Source organism: Trachypithecus francoisi, unplaced genomic scaffold (assembly GCF_009764315.1).
Source record: "Trachypithecus francoisi isolate TF-2019V2 unplaced genomic scaffold, Tfra_2.0 Lachesis_group0, whole genome shotgun sequence".
NCBI classification, from domain to species: Eukaryota; Metazoa; Chordata; class Mammalia; order Primates; family Cercopithecidae; genus Trachypithecus; species Trachypithecus francoisi.
In genome coordinates, this window is record NW_022681453.1 from 192252618 (window position 1) to 192274367 (window position 21750).

Sequence of the window (21750 nt, forward strand, 5' to 3'; positions counted from 1 at the left end):
TCTTCAGGAAGAAGAGGGTGGAGCTCTACAGTGAATGTGTACATTTAAATTCTGTTCTCTTTGGAGCTTTTTTGCTACTTTCATTTTTCTGGGGATCCAGGTGCTTGAGTTGGGATTGATTAACTTCCTTAATTTCCACCCGTGTGCTGTCAGAATCAGGAGACATAGATGAAGGTGTTCTAAACTGCTAGAAATTTTGTTTTCGAAAGCAAAAGTTTGCATTCATTTTTTTTTCAACTTTTACTTACAGTGAATAGTAGTTAATAAAATAAGTCCCTGCCTTTTCTCTCTTCAGTTTCAATTCCTGAGACCAGGATCGTAGCCCACATATTAGAGTGGAGTCCCACTGCTTTGGTTTGAATCCTGCCTTTATTTCTTATGTCAGTGTGACTTTGGGCAAGTTATTTAAGTCTTTGCACCACATTTTCCTCATAAAATGCAGATAATACTAGTACTTTCTACATAGGATTATTAGCAGGATTAAATGAGATAGCGCGTGCTGTAACCATGTCTGGCACATAGTCAGTGATTAGTGAATGTGAACTATTGTGTGACGTTGTAGTTAGTCACATATGGCAGTGTGTGTGTTTCCTTTAGTATATTGCTCTTTTCATGTGGTTTCCTTTGTACTGTCACCCTATCTGATATTTCTTCCATATTCATTTTTCTTTCAGTGAGGTCTGCCAGTCTTTAGTGAAACGCAGCTCTGGAATAAAAGGAAGTTTACCACTACAAAAACTGCATCTGGTTTCACGAAGTATTTATCATTCACATCATCCTACATTAAAGCTTCAACGACCTCAATTAAGGACATCATTTCAGCAGTTCTCTTCTCTGACAAACCTTCCTTTACGTAAACTGAAATTCTCTCCAATTAAATATGGCTACCAGCCTCGCAGGAATTTTTGGCCAGCAAGATTAGCTACGAGACTCTTAAAACTTCGCTATCTCATACTAGGATCTGCTGTTGGGGGTGGCTACACAGCCAAAAAGGTGAATTTAACATTCCTACTGGTTTTCCAATTATTATATCATGATTAAGTTTCTATAGCATAAATCATTTTTCTTTTGTGTAGTGGAATACAATTGGATGTTTAAACATTTATTTTGTGTCTCTACCATGGACTAGATTGTTTTAATGATGCTAATAGGAAGATGCCTTTAGAATCTTACCTATAATTATAGGAAATTAAAATGGCCTAGTGGAAGGAGCACAGGGCTGGGAGTAGGAACACCTAGGTTTGATTGTGAGCTTTGACGTTTAGTAGCACAGATGTGAAAGTCAGGTGACATTCTCACATAAGCCCTTCTTGGCAGCTCTGGGACCAGAAGCAAGGCATCCTCTCTCCCAGTCTGTCTTCCTTCTACCCCACAGCACTGTTTAGAGCAAAATTATGAAACCTGTTTGTAATAGAAGTATATTCGGAATTTTTACATTTTCCATATTTAACAGAGGAGTGTTTACATGCTTTATGTGCTTGTTTGCTGAGGCCACTTAAATTTGTTTCTTAAAAGTTTTGAACATAGTACATTGTTCTTAGTAGATTAATGTGTTTTAATTAAATAATTTTTCTTTATGTGTTTATTTGGCATGCAGAGCATCTGATTGCCACACTTTTCTTATCTTTTAGACTTTTGATCAGTGGAAAGATATGATACCGGACCTTAGTGAATATAAATGGATTGTGCCTGACATTGTGTGGGAAATTGATGAGTATATCGATTTTGGTTTGTATCATGAACATTAAAATACTTTTTTTGGTCATCTCTTGAGGAAAAGAGAAGTAGTTGTATTGAGATAGTTTCTTATGAACCTAATATATCACAGTTTTATTTTAATGATATATATAATATCAATGAAAAAATCTGGACAAAAGAAATACCCAGTAGTCCATCACTTTACCGCAGCTGCCACTAACCATTTGGAGCATTTTCTTTATATTATACTTATTATATGTGGTTAGTATATTTTTAACTTATAGATTGATTGAGACAGGATCTCACTCTGTCACTCAGGCTGAAGTGCGGACTTGCATCCATAACTCACTGCAGCCCTGAACTGGGCTCAAGCCGTCCTTCCGACTCAGCCTCCCAAGTAGCTGGGACTACATGCGTGTGCCACCATGCCCAACTCATTTTTTAATTTCTTCTAGAGATGGGGTCTCGCTGTGTTGCCCAGGCTAGTCTCAAATTCCTTAGCTCAAGGCTCTCACCTAGCCTCCCAAAGCGCTGAGATTACAAGCCTGAGTCACTGTGCCTGGCTTGAATTTTTTTCTTTTAATTTTTTTCTTTTCATGAACACTACCACAGAATAAAATTTTAGTTCCCTTTTTAAAAATTATGTAATCATGGTGAATACACACTTTGGTATTTTGTCCTTTGCTACTTAACATATTTTGTCAGCATTTCCATGCTGCCAAGTAGCCTTTCTATTAATAATATCATTTTCTGCATTATGTAATGTTGCCCAGAGCATATTTATTGTGACCCACCTAACTAGCTCCTTTTGAGTGGATACCTTGGTTATCTCTACTTTTTGTAGCCAAGTTATTTGAAAGTCTGTTAGTATCCAGAGTAATTTCTTTTCTTAGTTGGCCACTGCTATCCCTTTTTCAATAGGTAGATGAGAAAAAAGTATATTGGATAGCTACGATTGCCAGTAATTCATGGTGATCTTTAAGAAATATATTGTCATCAATTTTTTTTTTTAATTTTGTCAGATTTCTTAGTTTAGGTGTATGTGGAGGTGGAATTAATCTTTACTTGCACTTATTCACAGAATTTATAAAGATAAAACTGTTCTATGTTGACGAATGTATTTGCAAAAAAAACACACTTTCAAATTGTTCTTCTGGTATTAATGAGGAGAGCTTTCAACTTGATGTATTTGCCAGTGCCACAGCGTAGTGACTGAGAGCCTATATTCTGGAGCTAGACTGCCTGGACTGGAACCTAGGCTCCTCTACTTTCTTGCTGTGTACCTTAGTTTCTCATCTGTAAATGGGGTTGATAATAGTAGCTGTTTTGTAGGGTTGTCATGAGGATTAAACAAGTTAATACTTTAGCCCTTTATAAGAATAGTATCTGACATATTTTCTTAGTTTCACACTCTATATGTTTTGATCTTTTCCAGAGAAAATTAGAAAAGCCCTTCCTAATTCAGAAGACCTTGTAAAGTTAGCACCAGACTTTGACAAGATTGTTGAAAGCCTCAACTTATTGAAGGACTTTTTTACCTCAGGTAAGGAAGGAGCTGTTTGATCCAATTTAAAATTTTAAGAACCATGGAGGAAAAATACATGGATTATTTGTTTATTCCCATTTTTTTTAAACTAAAATATTTAGTACCAATGAAAAACAGGACTTTTTTAAAAAAGATAAACACAAAATTTTGTTACGCGATGGTTTTAATTTTTGTTTAGCCCAGTAAAATGGCAATTCATAAGCACTTAAACATACTTGGCTTTTAGTGAGGGGGAAAAAGTATCACTTGTTCTTGACAAGTAGATGAGACTTCCTATGTATTTGCTTTTCATAAGTGGTTGGACCAATTTGGTGGTTTTTGAGTAAATTTAAGTATGATAGACCATAATGAGTAGCATTTATTAAGTTTAATCCTGGCATATTTGCCCAATTATTGCCCTATTGTAATATGAAATCTGAGATCTCAGACATCTTTGTTTGCTCATTTCTGTTAAGTTTTACATTTCTATTTCCCCTTTTGCTGGTTTTTCACAGGTCACAAATTGGTTAGTGAAGTCATAGGAGCTTCTGACCTACTTCTCTTGTTAGGTGTGTAAACAGACATTTTTGCTGACCTTAACATGCCTTTTAAATGCTTCTAATAAACTAGTTGCAAATAAAATTGCAGACCAAATTTATAATACTGCTTATGCTGAATTTTAAAATCCCAGAACTATATTAGGCAAACTCTTTATCCTTTAGGTGGAAATAATAAAATAATTATTTTGTGATAAAACTAAAATTCTTAAATATGTATGTGTATGATAAGATTAAAGCTGTTAAAAGAAAATTTACTTAGCAAAAATATTTTCTTGAAATAGATCTAATTGTTTTTGATAATTGAAATGAAAAGTAATTTTAGTTTGTCTCATCTGCCCTGTCATGGTTGACATTTAATTTTGTTTTCCGGCCGGGCGCGGTGGCTCATGCCTGTAATCCCAGCATTTTGGGAGGCCAAGGCAGGCGGATCATGACGTCAGGAGATTGACACATCCTGGCTAACATGGTGGAACCTTGTCTCTACTAAAAATACAAAAAATTAGCCGGGCGTGGTGGCACGCACTTGTAGTCCTGGCTACTCCGGAGGCTGAGGCAGGAGAATCACTTGAACCTGGGAGGTGGAGGTTGCAGTGAGCAGAGATTGCACCACTGCACTCCAGCATGGGGGACAGAGGGAGACTCTGCCTCAAAAAAAAAAAGAAAAGAAAAAAAATTGTTTTCCTACTATACATGGTCTGTAATGCCAGTGGTATGTGGCTGAACTGTAAGTACTCTTATGTAAAATAATCCTTACCAAAGATCGTCTTATTTTTTATTGTAATTTTCAGTTAGATATTTTGAATTGTTAGGTTAAACATATGCTGTGATTGCTATAGTTAGTATTTTTTTATTTTCTGCACAGGTTGTCAGTCATGTTCCTTAAAATAAGAATAAAGGCAATTTGATTCTTTGAACCTCAGTTGCTCTAAAAATCCATTCACCTTTTCATTGACTCAGTGTCGTGTGAAATTCAGCTTAGGCTGTTGACATCACTGGAGAATGTAAAGGGTTGCATATTTATCTTTAAGGTTCACCAGGAGAAACGGCGTTTAGAGCAACAGATCATGGATCTGAAGGTGACAAGCATTTTAGAAAGGTAAGTGTAAAAGAGAATTGTTCACGTAGGTAGTCTTGAAAGATTTTTTAAAGTTTTTACTCCTTTGGAAGATTTTAAAATGATAACATCTGAGGAGCAAATTCAAAAGCATCCAAGTAGAGGTATTGTGACTAATCTTAGCGCAAAGTACAAGGTATTACGTGGCCGTTCTGGAAATATAATTGAGAAGCCCATTTCTTTCACATATGTTCTGTGAAACACTAGTTTCAAGGGTTGTCCCCAAGAAAGAGTTTTGTTGTTAAGTGTGTAGGGGAGAAAGGCTCGTGTAGACAAAGCAAACAGACTTCTTTTCTTTCCCTAGGACTTCTCAGACTGTAATACACTCGTGCACATTGTGAATTTCCAAGGAGTCAAAGCATACAGTGTTTTCCCGAATTATTGACCAACAGAACCCTTTTGCTCATGGAACATCTTATAGGGACTAGATTTCACTTTGGGGAAACTATAAAGGGAATAGGAAGTGGGTTATTAGGAAATAAATCAATTCCCTGATATTGATAGTTAACAAAGTTACGTATGGGGTTATTTAGGGTGTGTTATTTTCAATACATATTCATTAACAAAATCCATATGAAAGTTATAGGAGAATTGCTGAGGCAGAATAACATACTTTGCTCTGCATTTATAATGCTCATGTATTTACCTGATGTTTTCGGAGTCTTCACTTTTTTCATTCTTTTGGAATCGGTAAAATAGCTGATTCCTTGAAAGTTTTTTTCTACATAATACCTAGATAAATAGATTTATAGAAAAAATATTGTATGAATGTTTTAACATTAAATATGGAACGTGTAATTTTTATATTGGAGGTTATTATAGTTTTAATACATCGAGGAAATAATTTTATGTTTATTTTGGAAGCAGGAAGAAGAAATAATTTCTATAAATAGGTTTTCATCTCTTTCCTTGTTCTTCAACTTTGAACTTTTTACATTATATTCCAAATTTTAATTATATTTCAAAAGATGTTTTTCTTTTGCCTTTTAATTTTATCTTTTGGAGAAAAATGTCTGTCAAAATGTATGTACGTGTATTTGTCTTTTGATTTGATCTTTTTTGACACTCTTTTGCATTGACATTATTTTAACCAAAGGACACTCTTGATTGTTCTTGCTATTGGGGTAAAAAAAAATAGGTAGAAATTAGCTTAATATTTGTGGCTTATTTTGAGTGAAGGCCTTAGCCCTTAAGGCAGTTAAATTTAATGTGGAGAGAAGATCTGATCTAATGGGGAGAAGGAGCCTTTGTTACAGGTATGGTAGTGTGGTTCTTTGAGTGACTACACATTGGTGATGGCGAGGTCTGTATGTCAGTTTTCTCTCTGATACGGCCTAGGATCACTTTGGTGAATGAAAAACCTGTTTAAGGGCCTGACTCAGATAATTCTCTTAAAACCCTGCTAAGGTCATAAATGAATAATCAGTAATTGAACAGAAGCTCTGCAATAGAAAAGCCAGGTAATTATTTTCGGAAACTTAATTATATTTACAGATTTTATTTTATACAATGATATGGAATTAAATTTATTACATTATGTTCTAATTTACTCTTTGCTTGTTTTAATTTGCTTATTTGACAATAAATGTCCTTGTAAACTATTTCCTTTTGACTTTTTCTCAATTTGTGGTGCTTAGTTTGCCCATTAAAGACTTACCAATTTTTTTTTTTTTTTCAACTATTTGTTATACTACTGAATCTAGAGTTGTAATTAAGCTACTTTCATTACTGGTTAAGTCAAATTATAGCAAATGCTACTATAAAAATTTACTATCCAAAAATGTATCTCAAATCCTAACTGATGGTTTCAAATTCTATTATTAATAATATGCAGCTTTGTGTTCGCAAAGTTTGGCTGTTACTTGTGATGCTTGAGAATGATGAGTCACTCAGCTAAGATGCAGATAAACTAACTGATTTTGAGACTTGTGTGCAAATTAATAGTTGAATGTAAGCATGCAAAGAGAGACCTTAGCTTAGCAGTACCCTTTTTGAAGTCACTCTGACATCAAGTTTGAAAATGTGGGCAATAATCAGAGGTGGTAGGGTGGCCAGGCTTTAGCTGAATACTTTTTTAACTGGTTCAGTCTGAGGTCTGAAAGCCCCAGATTTAAAATACTATTTAGAGTTTGAAGCAGTCAAGTATTAGTTTAATGGTTGTCAGGTTTGTAATAAAGTTTCTGGCTAGACTTCTACTAGAAATGTAAAAGTATATGTGAATCAGCTTTTTAAAAAATTAATAATAATTGAAAAACATTTCTACAACTAGAACTAAAGAAAAGAGTTGTCCTTTCTAGTAGGAAAACACATCTGGAGAAGTGCTGGCAAAGAGCAGAACAGTTAGGACCATTCAAAGTCAACTGAAGTGAAAGTGACGGGGAGCTGAGGGGAGCACAGATAGTTTGACTTTACTTGTTTACAGACCAAGTAAACAACATGATGAACGGATAACCTGTGATTCCCAGCCTGGGGTTACTACTGGAATTTCAGGTGTCCTGGAAAGTTATAATACTGGTCTTCAAAAAGTCTACAGAAAGCGTAGATTTCCACATAATGCTGCTGCACAGGCTAACGAATTATCCAGTTTCTTTGGTTTGGCCTGGATTTATATCCATTCAGTCTGTGGACACTAATGAATTATTTATGTCATGTTAATCAGAAGTTCTGATGTGATTTGATTAATGAAACATTTAAACAAATAGTAAAACCAACCATTTTTAACGTCACCCTACTATCTTGAGGTATGATTGACATACATTAAAACCACCTCTTAGTAAATGCTTCTTGTTAATCAAAAATTGCCATTCTGAAGGCAACAAGCACATTTAAATATTTGAAGGACTTTTCATGGCCCAAATCAAGAAAAGTAGTAGTATCGTTTTAAGTATCATTATTAAATGATAATACATTAACGTTCTTTCTTGCAACATATTACTCTCTTTTTTTTTAATTTTTTTTTATTTTTTGAGACAGAGTCTCGCTCCGTCGCCCAGGTTGGAATACAGTGGTGCGATCTTGGCTCACTGCAACCTCCGCCTCCCAGGTTCAAGCGATTCTCCTGCCTCAGCCTATCGAGTAGCTGGGACTACAGGCTCCCGCCACCACGCCTGGCTAATTTTTATATTTTTAGTAGAAACAGGGTTTCACCAGATTGGCCAGGATGGTCTTGATCTCTTGACCTCATGATCCGCCCGCCTCAGCCTCCCAAAGTTTTGGGATTACAGGCGTGAGCCACCGCGCCCTCCGGTTCTTAATTTTATGGTTTATGTTGTACCTCCCCAGACGAAGTGTATCTTTTCTTTTTTCCTGCATGTTTAGTTTTCACTCATCCTTGTAGCACAGCTCAATTGTCGCTTTGCGAAGCCTTCCATAGCCTTCGCAGCCCCATTAATTATACTCTTCGCAGTGTTTAAAACACTTGCCATATGAAACACTGTTTACTTTCGCTTACATTCTTACCATTTAGTCGGCCATTTCTGTTACTAAATCTTTTTCTCAGAGCACCTGGGATAGTGTTGCATCTTAGTAAAAGAGGCTGATAAAAGTAAATAAATCTGGCTGATGCCAACAAAATTTCGGTCCCCTCAATTTTGTGCTCTGATTACCTGCAGATTCTCCCTGGCCTTCATGTTTGGCAACCATTGGAGGAGAACAAGGCTGTAAAAGTAGTTCATGTACTTGATATTCTGAATTGTAATTAAGCAGTGTGGCTTAAATAGGATTTGCTTTTCTGGGATTTCTTATGCAACAAATAATGTAGTAACTGGAAATCCAAGTTCAAGGCACTGGCAGATTTGATGTCTTCTGACAAGCCTCAGCTTCATAGATGATGCCTTCTCCCTCTATCCTCACATAGCAAAAGGGGCTAGGCAGCTCAGGCCTTTTTTTGTAAGGCCAGTAACTCCAGAAACCTCATGACCTCATCACCTCCCAAATGCCCCACCTCTCAATACTATCACATTTGTGAGGTTAAGTTTCAACATATGAAGTTGTGGGGGACAAAAATTCAGACTATAGTATAGTATTTCAAGATTACTTAAAATCTTCTCTACCAAACTCATTAACTTTTAGGTTAGCACAGTATTTTCATTTGATATTTTGGTTTCTAGTGTTATTACTAATTTTCTTGATCTGATGTTATAACTAAAAAAAAAAAAACCAGAACATTGTACGTGAAATGAGACTGAGATAAGGAAGCTGACTCAGAGATGGAGATTAAAAAAAGAGAGATGAGAGATTGAGATCTGCAGTGTCAAACTGACAACAGCCAGGAGTCAGGAGACATTAAGAGACTACATCATCTTTGATTGTTAATGATTATCTATTATTGATAAATACTACTGTATTTTATATATTATATAATTTTAAAAAATATTTTTGTGCCATTTCTTGAAAGAAAAATTGCTAAGCTTGGGAAAACATTTATTGAAAAATGTGGTTTCTACCTCTGAGGAGTGTATCTTGCACAGTAGGTGCATAGATTTCTTCCTCTTCCTGTTCCACGTGGCCTTAGCTTAAAGGCTGTGTGGCCATCACTTGGTATTTAGGGTAAGACTGGTGCACAAAATCAAAGACGGGTAACCTTGGTATGATTGTAGTATCATGTAAATCGCTTTTCTATGTCTAATTCTTGCTTTCTTCCTACTTTTTCAGAAGGTCAATTTCAGTTAATTTCAAGTATCTTTACATAATAGTGCTTCAGTAACAGGCGTGGAAGGAAAGTGACGTGTCCCTAGAGCATTTTCTTGAAATCTAATAGATGATTGGAGTATTTACCATGCAGTTGTGTATATACATAAGCAGTGAATTCGAGAGGAATTTTTAAGCTATAAATAAAAAAGCACTGTGTGCCTCATAGACGTGAGTAGGCATGTGGCTGATCCAAAGGGAATGCGTTATCTCAATTGATTAATCACAGTCAGTTACAGATTGAACTCTTTGTTCTACTCTTTGCCCCCTTCTCACTATTGCACTTGACTAGTGTTTAAAAAGAAAGAAATGTGGAATATTTTCTCACTGCTTTGGGATTTTATAAATGAAAATACTAGTGGTATGTAAGTACAGCAGGTACACTACTATATAAACCAACATAAAGGGAATTGTTTGAGAAATTTGAACACTTGGATGATTTGAATAAAGGATTATGATAAATGACCAAATGAATGAAAATAAATCAGGTTACTCTTCTTTCTGCTTGATAAAGCAATTTTTTTTAAGGTAAAAATTAGGAGAATGATGAGGGTGGTAGTTAGCATTGTCTTTCTTTGATAGATTTGTTAATGATCATAAAACTGATTTATTTAAAGACATGTCTTTGTATAACTATATTTTATACTTTTGTATCTGGAAACAGATACTGAATTTCAATTGTCATGTGGAAGAAATCAACTAGTTTTATCCTTTGATTTATAGTAAATCAACCAGTTTCATTTATTGTCTGATATTGGCAATGATCACAGCCTAATGTATCAAAACTAACAAACAGAATAAAAATTCTCCAAATTATATCCAGATTTTAAGACACTTTCTAATTATATAAAACTAAATATTTTGGGCAGTCATTTTTTTTTAAACTCTGAAACTAGAAGTCCTACTTTAGAATATCTTAATAAATACCCATTTTCCTCTTTTTATTTTTGTAACTTGGGTAAAAATTGAGTCGACTGTTTTCCCAGAACGCTGTTCTTAAACAAATGGTTACCTCATTCATTAGAACTTTACTTTTTTTAGGATTTCTAATTAAGAAAACATTAGGCTTGTAACATTGTCAAATCTTGGTTGTCTTTCCTCCACATTTTTTGAGGTCAATAATCTAATAGGCCAACAATTAAGCTATGCAAGAAATGACGTGTATTTTAGTATGCCACATGAGAATATGCTGTATTAAAAATTGTGTCAATATACTATTTTAGAATTATGAAATGGAATGAATTTTAGAAATAGAAAAAGTGGTTTTTTGTGCTTAGGTCCAAACTGTGTTTTGTTTTCATTTCAAATTTTCATAATAACTATATTGTCTCCATATCTTAATTGTGTTCTTTTATAGCACTTTTGTTTAGTAATTTGTATATGCTTGGCTGTATTCTCAGAGGCTGTTTCTATTTAATGTCATCAGAACAGCTCATAAAAAAGTGAAAATTCGGTCAAACTAGTTATTTGATATTATATATGAAATCAAAACAGAACCTGAAACATTATCTTTTAATTTAAATAAAGAACCCTAAATTTTAATCAAAGGTATGCAGAGGCACATGGAATATATGACTTAATGTAAAACCTTGATTAACTTGATGCTGGAAACCTGTTTCTAGGGACCTTTACTTGAATCAGTGAAATATCAAGAAAAAATATTTACATAAGAATAATAATTTAATAATTAAGTAAGCTAGTATGATCTTCAATCAATCCTGAGAGAATCATGGTTGAGAATTAGAAAATTTTGACCAGTAAGATCAACACTGTTAAAAAAAAAAAAAAAAAAAATCTGTATTTTTGTCCATATTTGGTGTATATCTGGCTCGTTTCATTTAGCACTTAGTATTGCACTTTCCTTTTCACTTTTTAAACTGGGCTGTTTTATTTTTCTGAGACATCTGATTTACTGAGGAGGAAAATGGAAATGCACTACAGAGCCCAAGGGTATGACAGCTCTGAATGAGTTTCCATTTCTGTTTTAAGTTAACCATCCCTCCCTATCTTACATCTGTTCCTTTGTTGCGCCCTTTGGTTTAACATTGTTCTCCTCCCCAATTTCCTCTTCTCCTCATTGTGAACTCATGGCAGGGTCTGCTTGGTGAGCTCATTCTCTTACAACAACAAATTCAAGAGCATGAAGAGGAAGCGCGCAGAGCCGCTGGCCAATATAGCACGAGCTATGCCCAACAGAAGCGCAAGGTGATGGATGGTTTAAGGGGGCTACCGATACATTCACACTAAGCCATTTCTGCCAAGATCATGTCGCCTTAATCCATTCGTGGACTCCAAATACAAGAAATTAATTTGACAAAGTAAAAATACAAAAGATATATCATATAAATATGGAACTTCTCTCGAGTGGGTGGTATAGGAAAAGCCAAAAGTAACAAATTCAAGCAGAGGAGTTTTGGTTTCTGAAAATTAGGTTATCTGTAGGGTTCCTGTATTTATATGTAGAACAAAATTAGGAATTGCTGTTTATGTGGTCCAGTTATTGAGTCACCTTAAGTTTGTAGGCATCTTACCTACCTACTTGTTCCCCAAGTTTTTATTTCTGAAGTGAAAAGGATTGCTGTAGATGACCAATTTACACTAAAGAATAACATTTATTTATTTGTTTTAGCTAAAGTGTATGGATAGGGAACATTCATGTTCTTATAGAAGAAAGTTATTTTGACTTAACTTTTAGGCAAAAGCACGTAGTTCTTATACAATTTGACAAACTCATTGCATACATTTTTCACGTTAATCAAAGTCAGCACAAATAAATTTTCACCTTGGACCACTGAAGGTTTGAACACTGGAAATTTGATATCATCCTGGTTGCTAAAGAACAAGTTCTAATAAAAGCGTAAGTCTATACCAGTATGTGGCTTTTGCTGCAATCAGCAGGTCTATAAAAACATGATTTTGATGGTTAGGTAATCCCACCATGTAGATCCCAAAGTTCATGTTTGGAAGAGACTTTTAGGTCAAAATGAAATAAGTGTAATGAGTTTAAAATTATACTCTGAGATCTTGAAATCAGCTAATTATGTTACATCTTATTAGATCAGAAAAGTTTTGAAGTTATATACAAACCCTAGTCAGGAACAAAGATTCAGTCATATAATTCTTGTACATTCTACTATTTATATCAACCAATATTATAGATAATGATTTAGTGCAGTAATTTTGCTGGCTAACCTTAGCTCATTTGGTGGTGGTTAATACTTCAGAGTACTCACCATAGTTTCATTTATTTTGTCAGCATCACTTTCTGGCTTTTCTCAATTCCATGGCTGTGGAATCAATTCCTATATATATTTAGCTTTGGTGAGCAAAAACATAGGTAGAAAAAGAAAAGAAGTGGGTTTCCTACCTGGTTAAATTAAAGTAGCTGTGTTAAGCCAAGGAGGACTTACTTTGAACGGTACTTTACCAATCCCTGTTCTGTATACTGTGAATATATGATTGATTGATTGATGATTGATTGATTGATTGATTTTGAGACGGAGTCTCGCTCTGTCGCCCAGGCTGGAGTGCAGTGGCCGGATCTCAGCTCACTGCAAGCTCCGCCTCCCGGGTTTACGCCATTCTCCTGCCTCAGCCTCCTGAGTAGCTGGGACTACAGGCGCCCGCCACCTCACCCGGCTAGTTTTTGGTATTTTTTTAGTAGAGACGGGGTTTCACCATGTTAGCCAGGATGGTCTCGATCTCCTGACCTCGTGATCCGCCCGTCTTGGCCTCCCAAAGTGCTGGGATTACCGGCTTGAGCCACCGCGCCCGGCCAAATATATTATTTAAATAGCCTGACAAATTGGATGCTTAGGCTGAGCCACCCGTACTCTAGTTTCGTTACAGAAAGAAGGGAGAGGAGCAAGTATGTTCTTATATGTTACTTAGAAATAAGAATGTAGCTATTGTTACATGTTGTTCTTAAGTTTTTTTCGTAAGACAACTTGAAATGTGTCCCATAGGCCTGCTATTTAACATTCTAAGATATGACTTAAGATTAATGATGAGCTTTTGAATCTGACAAATCAAGAGATATCCATAATGAATACTGATTCATTTTCTACATTGCTGAAAGCTAATGTTCATTTTAAGCCTCCTTTACTAGCCTTTATTTGGGCTGAGAGATGTTATTCCTCGTTCTGATATTTATTGGGTTATCTGTTTAACCCTTTTATACCTCGCTTTCCCCATTTGTAAATTAGAGACTGGCAAGATGTTTTACCCTGAGTAGAGCAGCACACAGGGTTTGTTCCTGCCCACATTGTAGTTACCTTGAGGGGAAGAAAATGGGACTTTAAAAACAATTTATGCTCTTTTATAGTGAAATTATCCCTCTTACTCTCCTGAAAGACTGTTACCTTACAGTATCCTCCACTCCTTTCCCCCTGTAGTTACTACAGAGATGACTTTTCAGTTCTTCACTGCCATAATGATCAAAATCCTGATTCACAAGATTTTTATCATTCCAGGCATGTGAGGTTTATTTGATGCACAAAATCACAGTACTTTTTGTTGTTTTTTAATTGTTTTTTCTCCCTTATCTTCTTGAAAGTCTAAGTAGATCATCATTTTGGGTATCTTATTAGTAGCAACTAAGAAATTTTCCCTGTATCTTCTGAGCAAAAGAACTCAAGCAGAGACAGAAGATTAAAACTACCTTTGGTAGTTTTGCCTCCTATGGATATGTTCACATACATAGAAATTTTTACAATGACCTTTTTATATATGTATTTCAGAATTTCAGAATGGCCTCAATGGCTTAATAGAAGAAATACTTGAAATTTTTGAATTAGGCTTGGTTTTGTGAGGAGCTAGTAAAGGTTTTTCTCTTTCAGCTTTAGCTTGTTTCTGCGGAGGATTCCGCTCTTTCTCCATCAGTTTCATAGCCCTGGAATTGTAGAAAAGCTCTGGTTTCAAGACCATTGATATCCATTTCTGTCAGGGTGAGTTTTAAATTTATTTCATGATGCAAACAATATATTGAGCAACAGGGCATGAACTTGCTCTTGTTGTAAGTCAATGAATTTTATCAGTAAATCACATCAAAATAAAATATACCCCATTTGCTAGTTAAGACCTAGAGTGACAGATTGAAAATAGCTTGTGTTATTCTCTTAAGAAAATATATAAAAATTATCATCTCATCAGTCTTAAATGTTTTATAAATCTAAACGTTTTTATCTTGTTTCCTAGGAAATATTAGGTCTGATTTTTTACTTTACCACCAGTTGTCTTTTATTTTACTTTATTTTTTTGAGACGGAGTTTTGCTCTTGTTGCTCAGGCTGGAGTGCAGTGGCACAATCTCAGCTCACTGTGACCTCCGCCTCCCGGGTTCAAGCGATTCTCCTGCCTCAGCCTCCCAAGTAGCTGGGATTACAGGCATGTGCCACCACATTGGGCTAATTTTGTATTTTTAGTAGAGACGGGGGTTTCTTCATGTTGGTCAGACTGGTCTCGAACTCCCGACCTCAGGTGATCGGCCTGCCTCGGCCTCCCAAAGTACTGGGATTACAGGTGTGAGCCACCGTGCCCGGCCAGCTGTCTTTTAATATAACATTGTGATTAATTGTGATGTTCTATTAAACTAAGCGGAGAGGAAACATGCTGGTAAACCATGTGTGAGTTATTCATTGTACCAGAAAGGCAAATGATACATTTAAATACTCCTAAAATTTAAATTTATAAACATCTTAACAGTTGTGATCATTAAATACTACTAATCTAGCATAGAAATTATATTTTTAATATTCTACTAACCTTATGTCATTTTAATTTTTTATATGACCTTTTTATTTTACCAAATTAAATTAACCTTTTATAGCCCTTGGCTTATACTAAACATCCTAACTTTTTTGTTTAATTGTATTAGTTTTTAAGTTATTGCCCCAGATGTCAAGTAATGTTGGATTTTCTATAATAATTTAGGATATATTGCCTGAAGTCAGTATTTACATTTAAAACTAAAACAATTTATACTAATACAGTTTATACATTTCATACTAATTTAGCTACAGTTGGATAAATATTTAATGGAACAGAGTAAATCAAAGTACCTTTTAAAATGAATTGGAAATTAAATCCACATAACAATTTTTTATGACCACACTATTACGGTGTGATGGCATGCCAAATGATCATAATGTGGAATTATTTATTTCTTCATTGGCTGTCAAGATTCTGTTCTTTAGTTTGTGGACTCCTCTCCAACTTGCTTGTCTCCTCACAGTTTAGGAGACTGTTAATAATTCTTGTCCATCCTACGTAAACACACACAGTCAAAATGAAAAAAAGCTTCTATCAGCAGATCTGTGCTTGCCGTACAGGAATGGGAAAGCAATTGAAGTTTGCATTATCTTTTTTCTAAGTACCAAATCATTTTTGGAACTATTTAGGCATAGACTTTTAAGGAAAAAAAAAAATGTGCCTTTTGTTTCTAGCAAGGTTGTCATCTATATTATTGAAATAAAAAATTGAGGAAAATTATGAGAAAGTATTTAGAAATAGAAATTAAAATCTTAACTTTTCATAGGTGGACAAGACTTATTAATGTCTACCTGAATTAGCAAATCATTTAAAACTTTTTCATGTGTATTTGCTGCCATGTTGTGTTGTGATTGCTTAAATAACCAATGAATGAAGATCAACAAGGATTTAAGTGAAGAAGAATATGAATTTAACTATTTTCTCCTGTGAAATAAGTTCATATTTACAAGTTTTGATTTTCAGAAGTTAGACAATTATTTTTAAAGGCTGGTGATGACAACTTCTGCCTCTTACCAAGAAGTCAAAGCACAGTTATGTGAATTCATCATAAATTACATCATTTTTATTCTATTTGATTATTATATTTTGTATGTATAATTGTATTGTGACTACTTTAAAATCTGTTATATAATAAAATTGTTTGTTTTTTAATATTTTATTTTAGAATTATTAGCATTAATAACAATTTGAAGTAGTTTACACAATACCTGTGGGTTTTATTTTTGTTTTATATTCAAATTAATTTTAGTTGCTTTACTTGGCTTCATTGCTATGGATGCATTCTCTGTATTATGAGTTAGCAGAGCTTTCCTTGGAACTGAATTTAAAAGCAAGCATTTGGGTCCACTTAAATCTCTGAAAATACGCAACTTGTTCTTTGCATTTATTGTATAATTCGCTACTTATGGTACAGAAATGGATACAATACAAAAATATTTCCTTATAAGATACCCTGTGACCAATGAACTTTTTAAATAGCTGTCAACAGTAACATGTATTTGACTTTTCAAAACACATTTCTGGAGGGATATCAGTGCTTTATTTCCCCAAATATCTGAGTCCCTATGCTTTAGTACAAAACAGCTTCTGAAGAATTTAGTAACCATATGTGTTGATCTCTTGTTTTTCTAACTAGTCTTTCATAAGAAATGACTAGAATAGCAACAGGAAAATGATTGCCTTTTAAGGTTTTTGTTTCTCAATATAAAATTTTGGTGAACTATTTTTATTGATAAATACAGATATTTTTACTTTCTTAAATCACTTGATTTAAAATTACTTTGATTAAATATGCATATGAAGTCAGTTGTTTTTAACTCTCAATATGTATCAAAAAAATTTAACTTGTTGTACATTCTGTATAAACCTAATTCTGTTCAACTAAAATTATTTTAAACATTTAGGTGTCAGACAAAGAGAAAATTGACCAACTTCAAGAAGAACTTCTGCACACTCAGGTAATCGTGATGACTAAGAAAATCTAGGGACTTTTAAAAATTATATTCGAATATAACTTTGGTGATTGGACATTTATTTTTTCAACAGAGCAAAATTTGGAATGTTAATGATAGAACCTTATTATCAATAGATGCAAAAGCTAATTGAGAAATAAGGAATACAGACAGAACTAGATAAGTATGGAGTTAACTCATTTATATGTAAAAACCTATTTTGAGTGAATCTTATGCCCAAAAGGAAGAAAGTGGCTTGTCCTTATAGAGACCGCGCTTGCATTTTTACATTGATAAGCTAATACAGTTACAGACATTTGAGTCGAGTCTACCTCATCGTTCTAGTGGGCTCTCAGGAAGCTTTTACTTTGCTTCACAAGTCTGAAACCAGTCAGACAATGCTTATCTAAAGTTCTTTCTGGCACTACTTAGAAAAGCAATTTTCTTATAGTTGGTGATAAAATTATTATTTTAAGGACCTATTTTGTGCAGTGTAATGAGTGGGTAGCATTCTAGTACAAAATTACCCTATCACAGCCCGGCGCAGTGGCTTACGCCTATAATCCCAGCACTTTGGGAGGCCGAGGCACGTGGATCACGAGGTCAGGAGATTGAGACCATCCTGGCTAACATGGTAAAACGCCATCTCTACTAAAAATACAAAAAATTAGCCAGGCATGGTGGTGGGCACCTGTAGTCCCAGCTACTCGCGAGGCTAAGACAGGAGAATGGTGTGAACCCAGGAGGCGGAGCTTGCAGTGAGCCCAGATGGCACCACTGCATTCCAGCCTGGGTGACAGAGCGAGACTCCATCTTAAAAAAAAAAAAAAAAATTTGCCCTATCACTCAATCATCAGTTTTTCTATGTAAGTAACACTGACATGCATTAATTAACTTATTTTTTAAAGTTCAAAGAGTTACTGTCAGCTGGGCATGGTGGCTCATGCCTGTAATCCCAGCACTTTGGGAGACTGAGGCAGGAGGATTGCTTGAGCCCAGGAGTTTGAGACCAGCTTGGGCAACCCAGAGAAACCCCGTATCTACAAAAAATTTTTTAAAAATTAGCCAGGTGTGTGGTTTGTGCCTGTAGTCCTAGCAACTGGGAGGCTAAGGCGGGAGGATCACTTGAGTCCCAGGAGGTCAAGGCTACTGTGAGCCATGATTGCTCCCTGGCCAACAGAGCAAGACCCTGTCTGGAAGAAAAAGAAAAAAAAGTAAAAGAGTTAATCTTGGATCTCTTTTTTGTGAAAAAGTGGAACAACTACAAGTTGAGTATCTCTTATCTGAAATACTTGGGGCCAGCCTATTTTGGATTTCAGATTTTTGAATTAGGGATAATCAATCTGTAGTATATTTTGAGTCACAGGTTTCTTTGGTATCTATTTATTGAGTCTCAAACCTCACTATACACTAGACTCAACTGTGCTCTGAGTGGCACTATATCTATGTTTTTAAGGCTTCCTAGCCAGGCGATCCCAGTCTGCAACCAGGGGTAAGAATCACTGGTCACAAAGCAAAGCCTCTGGAGCACATTAGACATGCACATTCTTGACCCCATGCCATACCTACTGAAGAATCAGAAACTCTGGGAGTGAAACCCAGCAATCCGTTTTTAAAAGCCCTCAAGGTAATTCTGATGCATTCTAAAGTTTGAGAATTATTGTTCTAGAGCTTTGAGAGACAGCCAATAGCACATCTCTTCAGGATGGCTACAGATTGGCTTCTGTACCAAAGAATGTTTCCATCCCCAGAAAATGTAGACCCCAAAATTGATTTTGTGTTTACAAAGAAATGAGTCAGTGGAAATTCTACCCTCTTATATATCCCTTGATATAAACCCTTCAATTTGTGCAGCTGTAATTGTCAGCCACTAGGCACTGATAGACTGTATTATGGAGAATTCACTGGGTTTTCTGTATCAATGATATCCAATAGAAATATGCAAGCCACCTGTGTAATTTTTAATTTTTACATTAAAAAATGGTAAAAAACGTGGAATTAGTTTTAATAATATATTTAGCCTAGTCTATCCCAGATAGTATCATTTCAACATGTGATCAGTATAAAAAATATTAATGAGGTGTTTTACACTTACAGCACAATCTCACTCCAGACCAGCCACATTTCAGGTGCTTGATCACTACATGTGGCTAGTAGTTGCCATATTAAACAACACAGATCTAATCCTTAGGTACTACCACAATTTTGTTATATATACTATTACTAAATATAAATGAATAAGTTTATGTAAAAATATGTTTATAGTAGAGTCTAGCCAGTAGTTCTGTCTCATACTATGTATGTGTTCAATTATGTATGCATTCTTTTAATTTGGCTTGAGTTGGACTTTCTGTAAGGATAGAACCATGATTTCCTGTTACTTACTTTGTTCTTGAAAGATTCCAATAAACTAAAAAAAGTGTAAGGAATATTTTCTATTATAAAAGGTATGATACTATATGTTGGACATAAACATTCTGCTGTTTGTAGGAAGGGGTTATTTTTAATAGCTTTCTCTGTATTGTTAATGTTTTGAGAAGAAATAAAAGCTGGTAAGACAAATTAGAAAGGATCAAATTTATTTGAGAAGGAAAATGTGTAGCCAAGCAACTACTTGACCAAAAAAAAAACCTGTTTAGACATATTAGTCTTCTTTAAAATTCTGTTTTTATATCATTATTTTGTGTGTGTGTGTGTCAAGTAGTTGCTTGACTACACATTTTCCTTCTCAAATAAATTTGATCCTTTCTAATTTGTCTTCCCAGCTTTGTCTTTGCCAGGCTGGAATGCAGTGGTGCAATCTTGACTCACTGCAACATCTGCCTCCCAGGTTAGCGATTCTCCTGCCTTAGCTTCCTGAGTAGCTGGGACTACAGGCGCCCGCCACAACGCCCAGCTAATTTTTGTGTTTTTAGTAGAGACAGGGTTTCACCATGTTGTCCAGGATGGTCTCGATCTCTTGGCCTTGTTATCTGCCCACCTTGGCCTCCCAAAGTGCTGGGATTACAGGCGTGAGCCTCTGCGCTCAGCCTATATCATTCTTTTAAATATTATATATATTATCTCTGGACACGGAAACACAACAAAACATAGAAGAGTTTGAGCCTCTGACAGACCTCTATTCACAACCCTGCTTCTCTACTAGGTGACCTTGGGCAGGCTGTCAGATATTCCTTGCTCTTTATGCCTAGTCTGTGTAATTCCTGCTTTATGGGGTTTTTGTGAGGGCTAAGGGAGTTAATGTGTTTGCAGCACTTACTAAGGAGTCTGTCACATAATGCATGCTTGGGTACTGCTGGCTATTATTATTTTATAGCATCTTAGTTAAAACATAAAATAATGCGAAGAAAGGGAAGAATTTGAATTTTTGTCAAATGGCCCTGTAATGTGAAGACTTAAAATTTTGGTATCGTAGGAAATATTCCCTTCTAGAATGTACTTAAGAACTGCTTGTTTAAATTCTTACATTTTTAGTATTTCAAAATAATTTTTTCATTGTGAGTAGCAAGGAATTTTCCAAATGAAATTCTTAATTATGATAGAAAATTACTATTATTTCTACTTTTTGTAAGAGATGATAATCATTGTTTATTTTATTCCCAATGTTTTCATAGATGCTTTTAAAATGTAATACATTTTAAATAGGAGATATGACTTCCATATTTTGGAAGATTTTAATTTAGACTTCATACTATTTGATAACCCATCTTTTTCTTATATAGTTACACTTATTATTTTGTTGCAGTTAAAGTATCAGAGAATCTTGGAACGATTAGAAAAGGAGAACAAAGAATTGAGAAAATTAGTATTGCAGAAAGATGACAAAGGCATTCATCATAGAAAGCTTAAGGTATTCTAAGTTTATCTTGTTTATTCTCAAAACTTTACTGCTTAGCATTATGTGTTCATCAGTACCAGGTTTTAAGGAGCTGTAAAGTATGCTGTCATCCTTTTCTTTCTAACCTAATGTCCTTGGAGGATGGAAGATCTCTTCCTATATTAACACATTTTAAAAGTTGTAGTCTCCAAATGCTTGTTTTATACTATGCCCATAAAATCTTTACACTTTTAAGAGTTATTTCATGTGAATTGGTTTATTTTTCTGAAATATCTAGTTTATCTCTAGGTTTAACTTTTACATAAAATTTTATATAAAATCAGAATTGTTAATTGATGGACATGTAATTGATGGACATGTAAGTGACTTATTGCTTTACTTGTATGCCAGTGAATGATTAGACCACTTTCTTCAGTTTTTACAAAATTAACACTTTTCTTCTAAGGAGAGCTTTCTTAGGCATTTTAAAGAATTTTTGAAAAAGTATGTGCTGGTATTGTTACCATCAGCACATTGGTGAACTTACTTATCAATAAATTGAGTCTTACTATTCCCCACCAAACTAAGCCATATGTGCTAAATTGAATTGAAACAATTATTTAACTT

The 21750-nt window shown here is 34.9% G+C and overlaps 1 protein-coding gene across 5 annotated transcripts in view; it reads left to right on the forward strand.

Moving 5' to 3' along the window:
* Window positions 1-21750, forward strand: part of OPA1 (OPA1 mitochondrial dynamin like GTPase) — a 96412-nt gene that overhangs the window by 14995 nt on the left and 59667 nt on the right. For 2 of the 5 annotated variants that reach the window (XM_033213067.1, XM_033213070.1), the window contains 7 exons: window positions 675-993; window positions 1632-1728; window positions 3134-3241; window positions 4812-4879; window positions 11681-11791; window positions 17259-17312; window positions 21052-21156. In XM_033213067.1, the coding sequence (XP_033068958.1) occupies window positions 675-993; window positions 1632-1728; window positions 3134-3241; window positions 4812-4879; window positions 11681-11791; window positions 17259-17312; window positions 21052-21156 (862 nt within the window). Of the gene's footprint in view, window positions 1-674; window positions 994-1631; window positions 1729-3133; window positions 3242-3738; window positions 3793-4811; window positions 4880-11680; window positions 11792-17258; window positions 17313-21051; window positions 21157-21750 lie in introns of all 5 variants that reach the window. The other 3 variants (XM_033213066.1, XM_033213068.1, XM_033213069.1) reach the window with 3 other exon arrangements.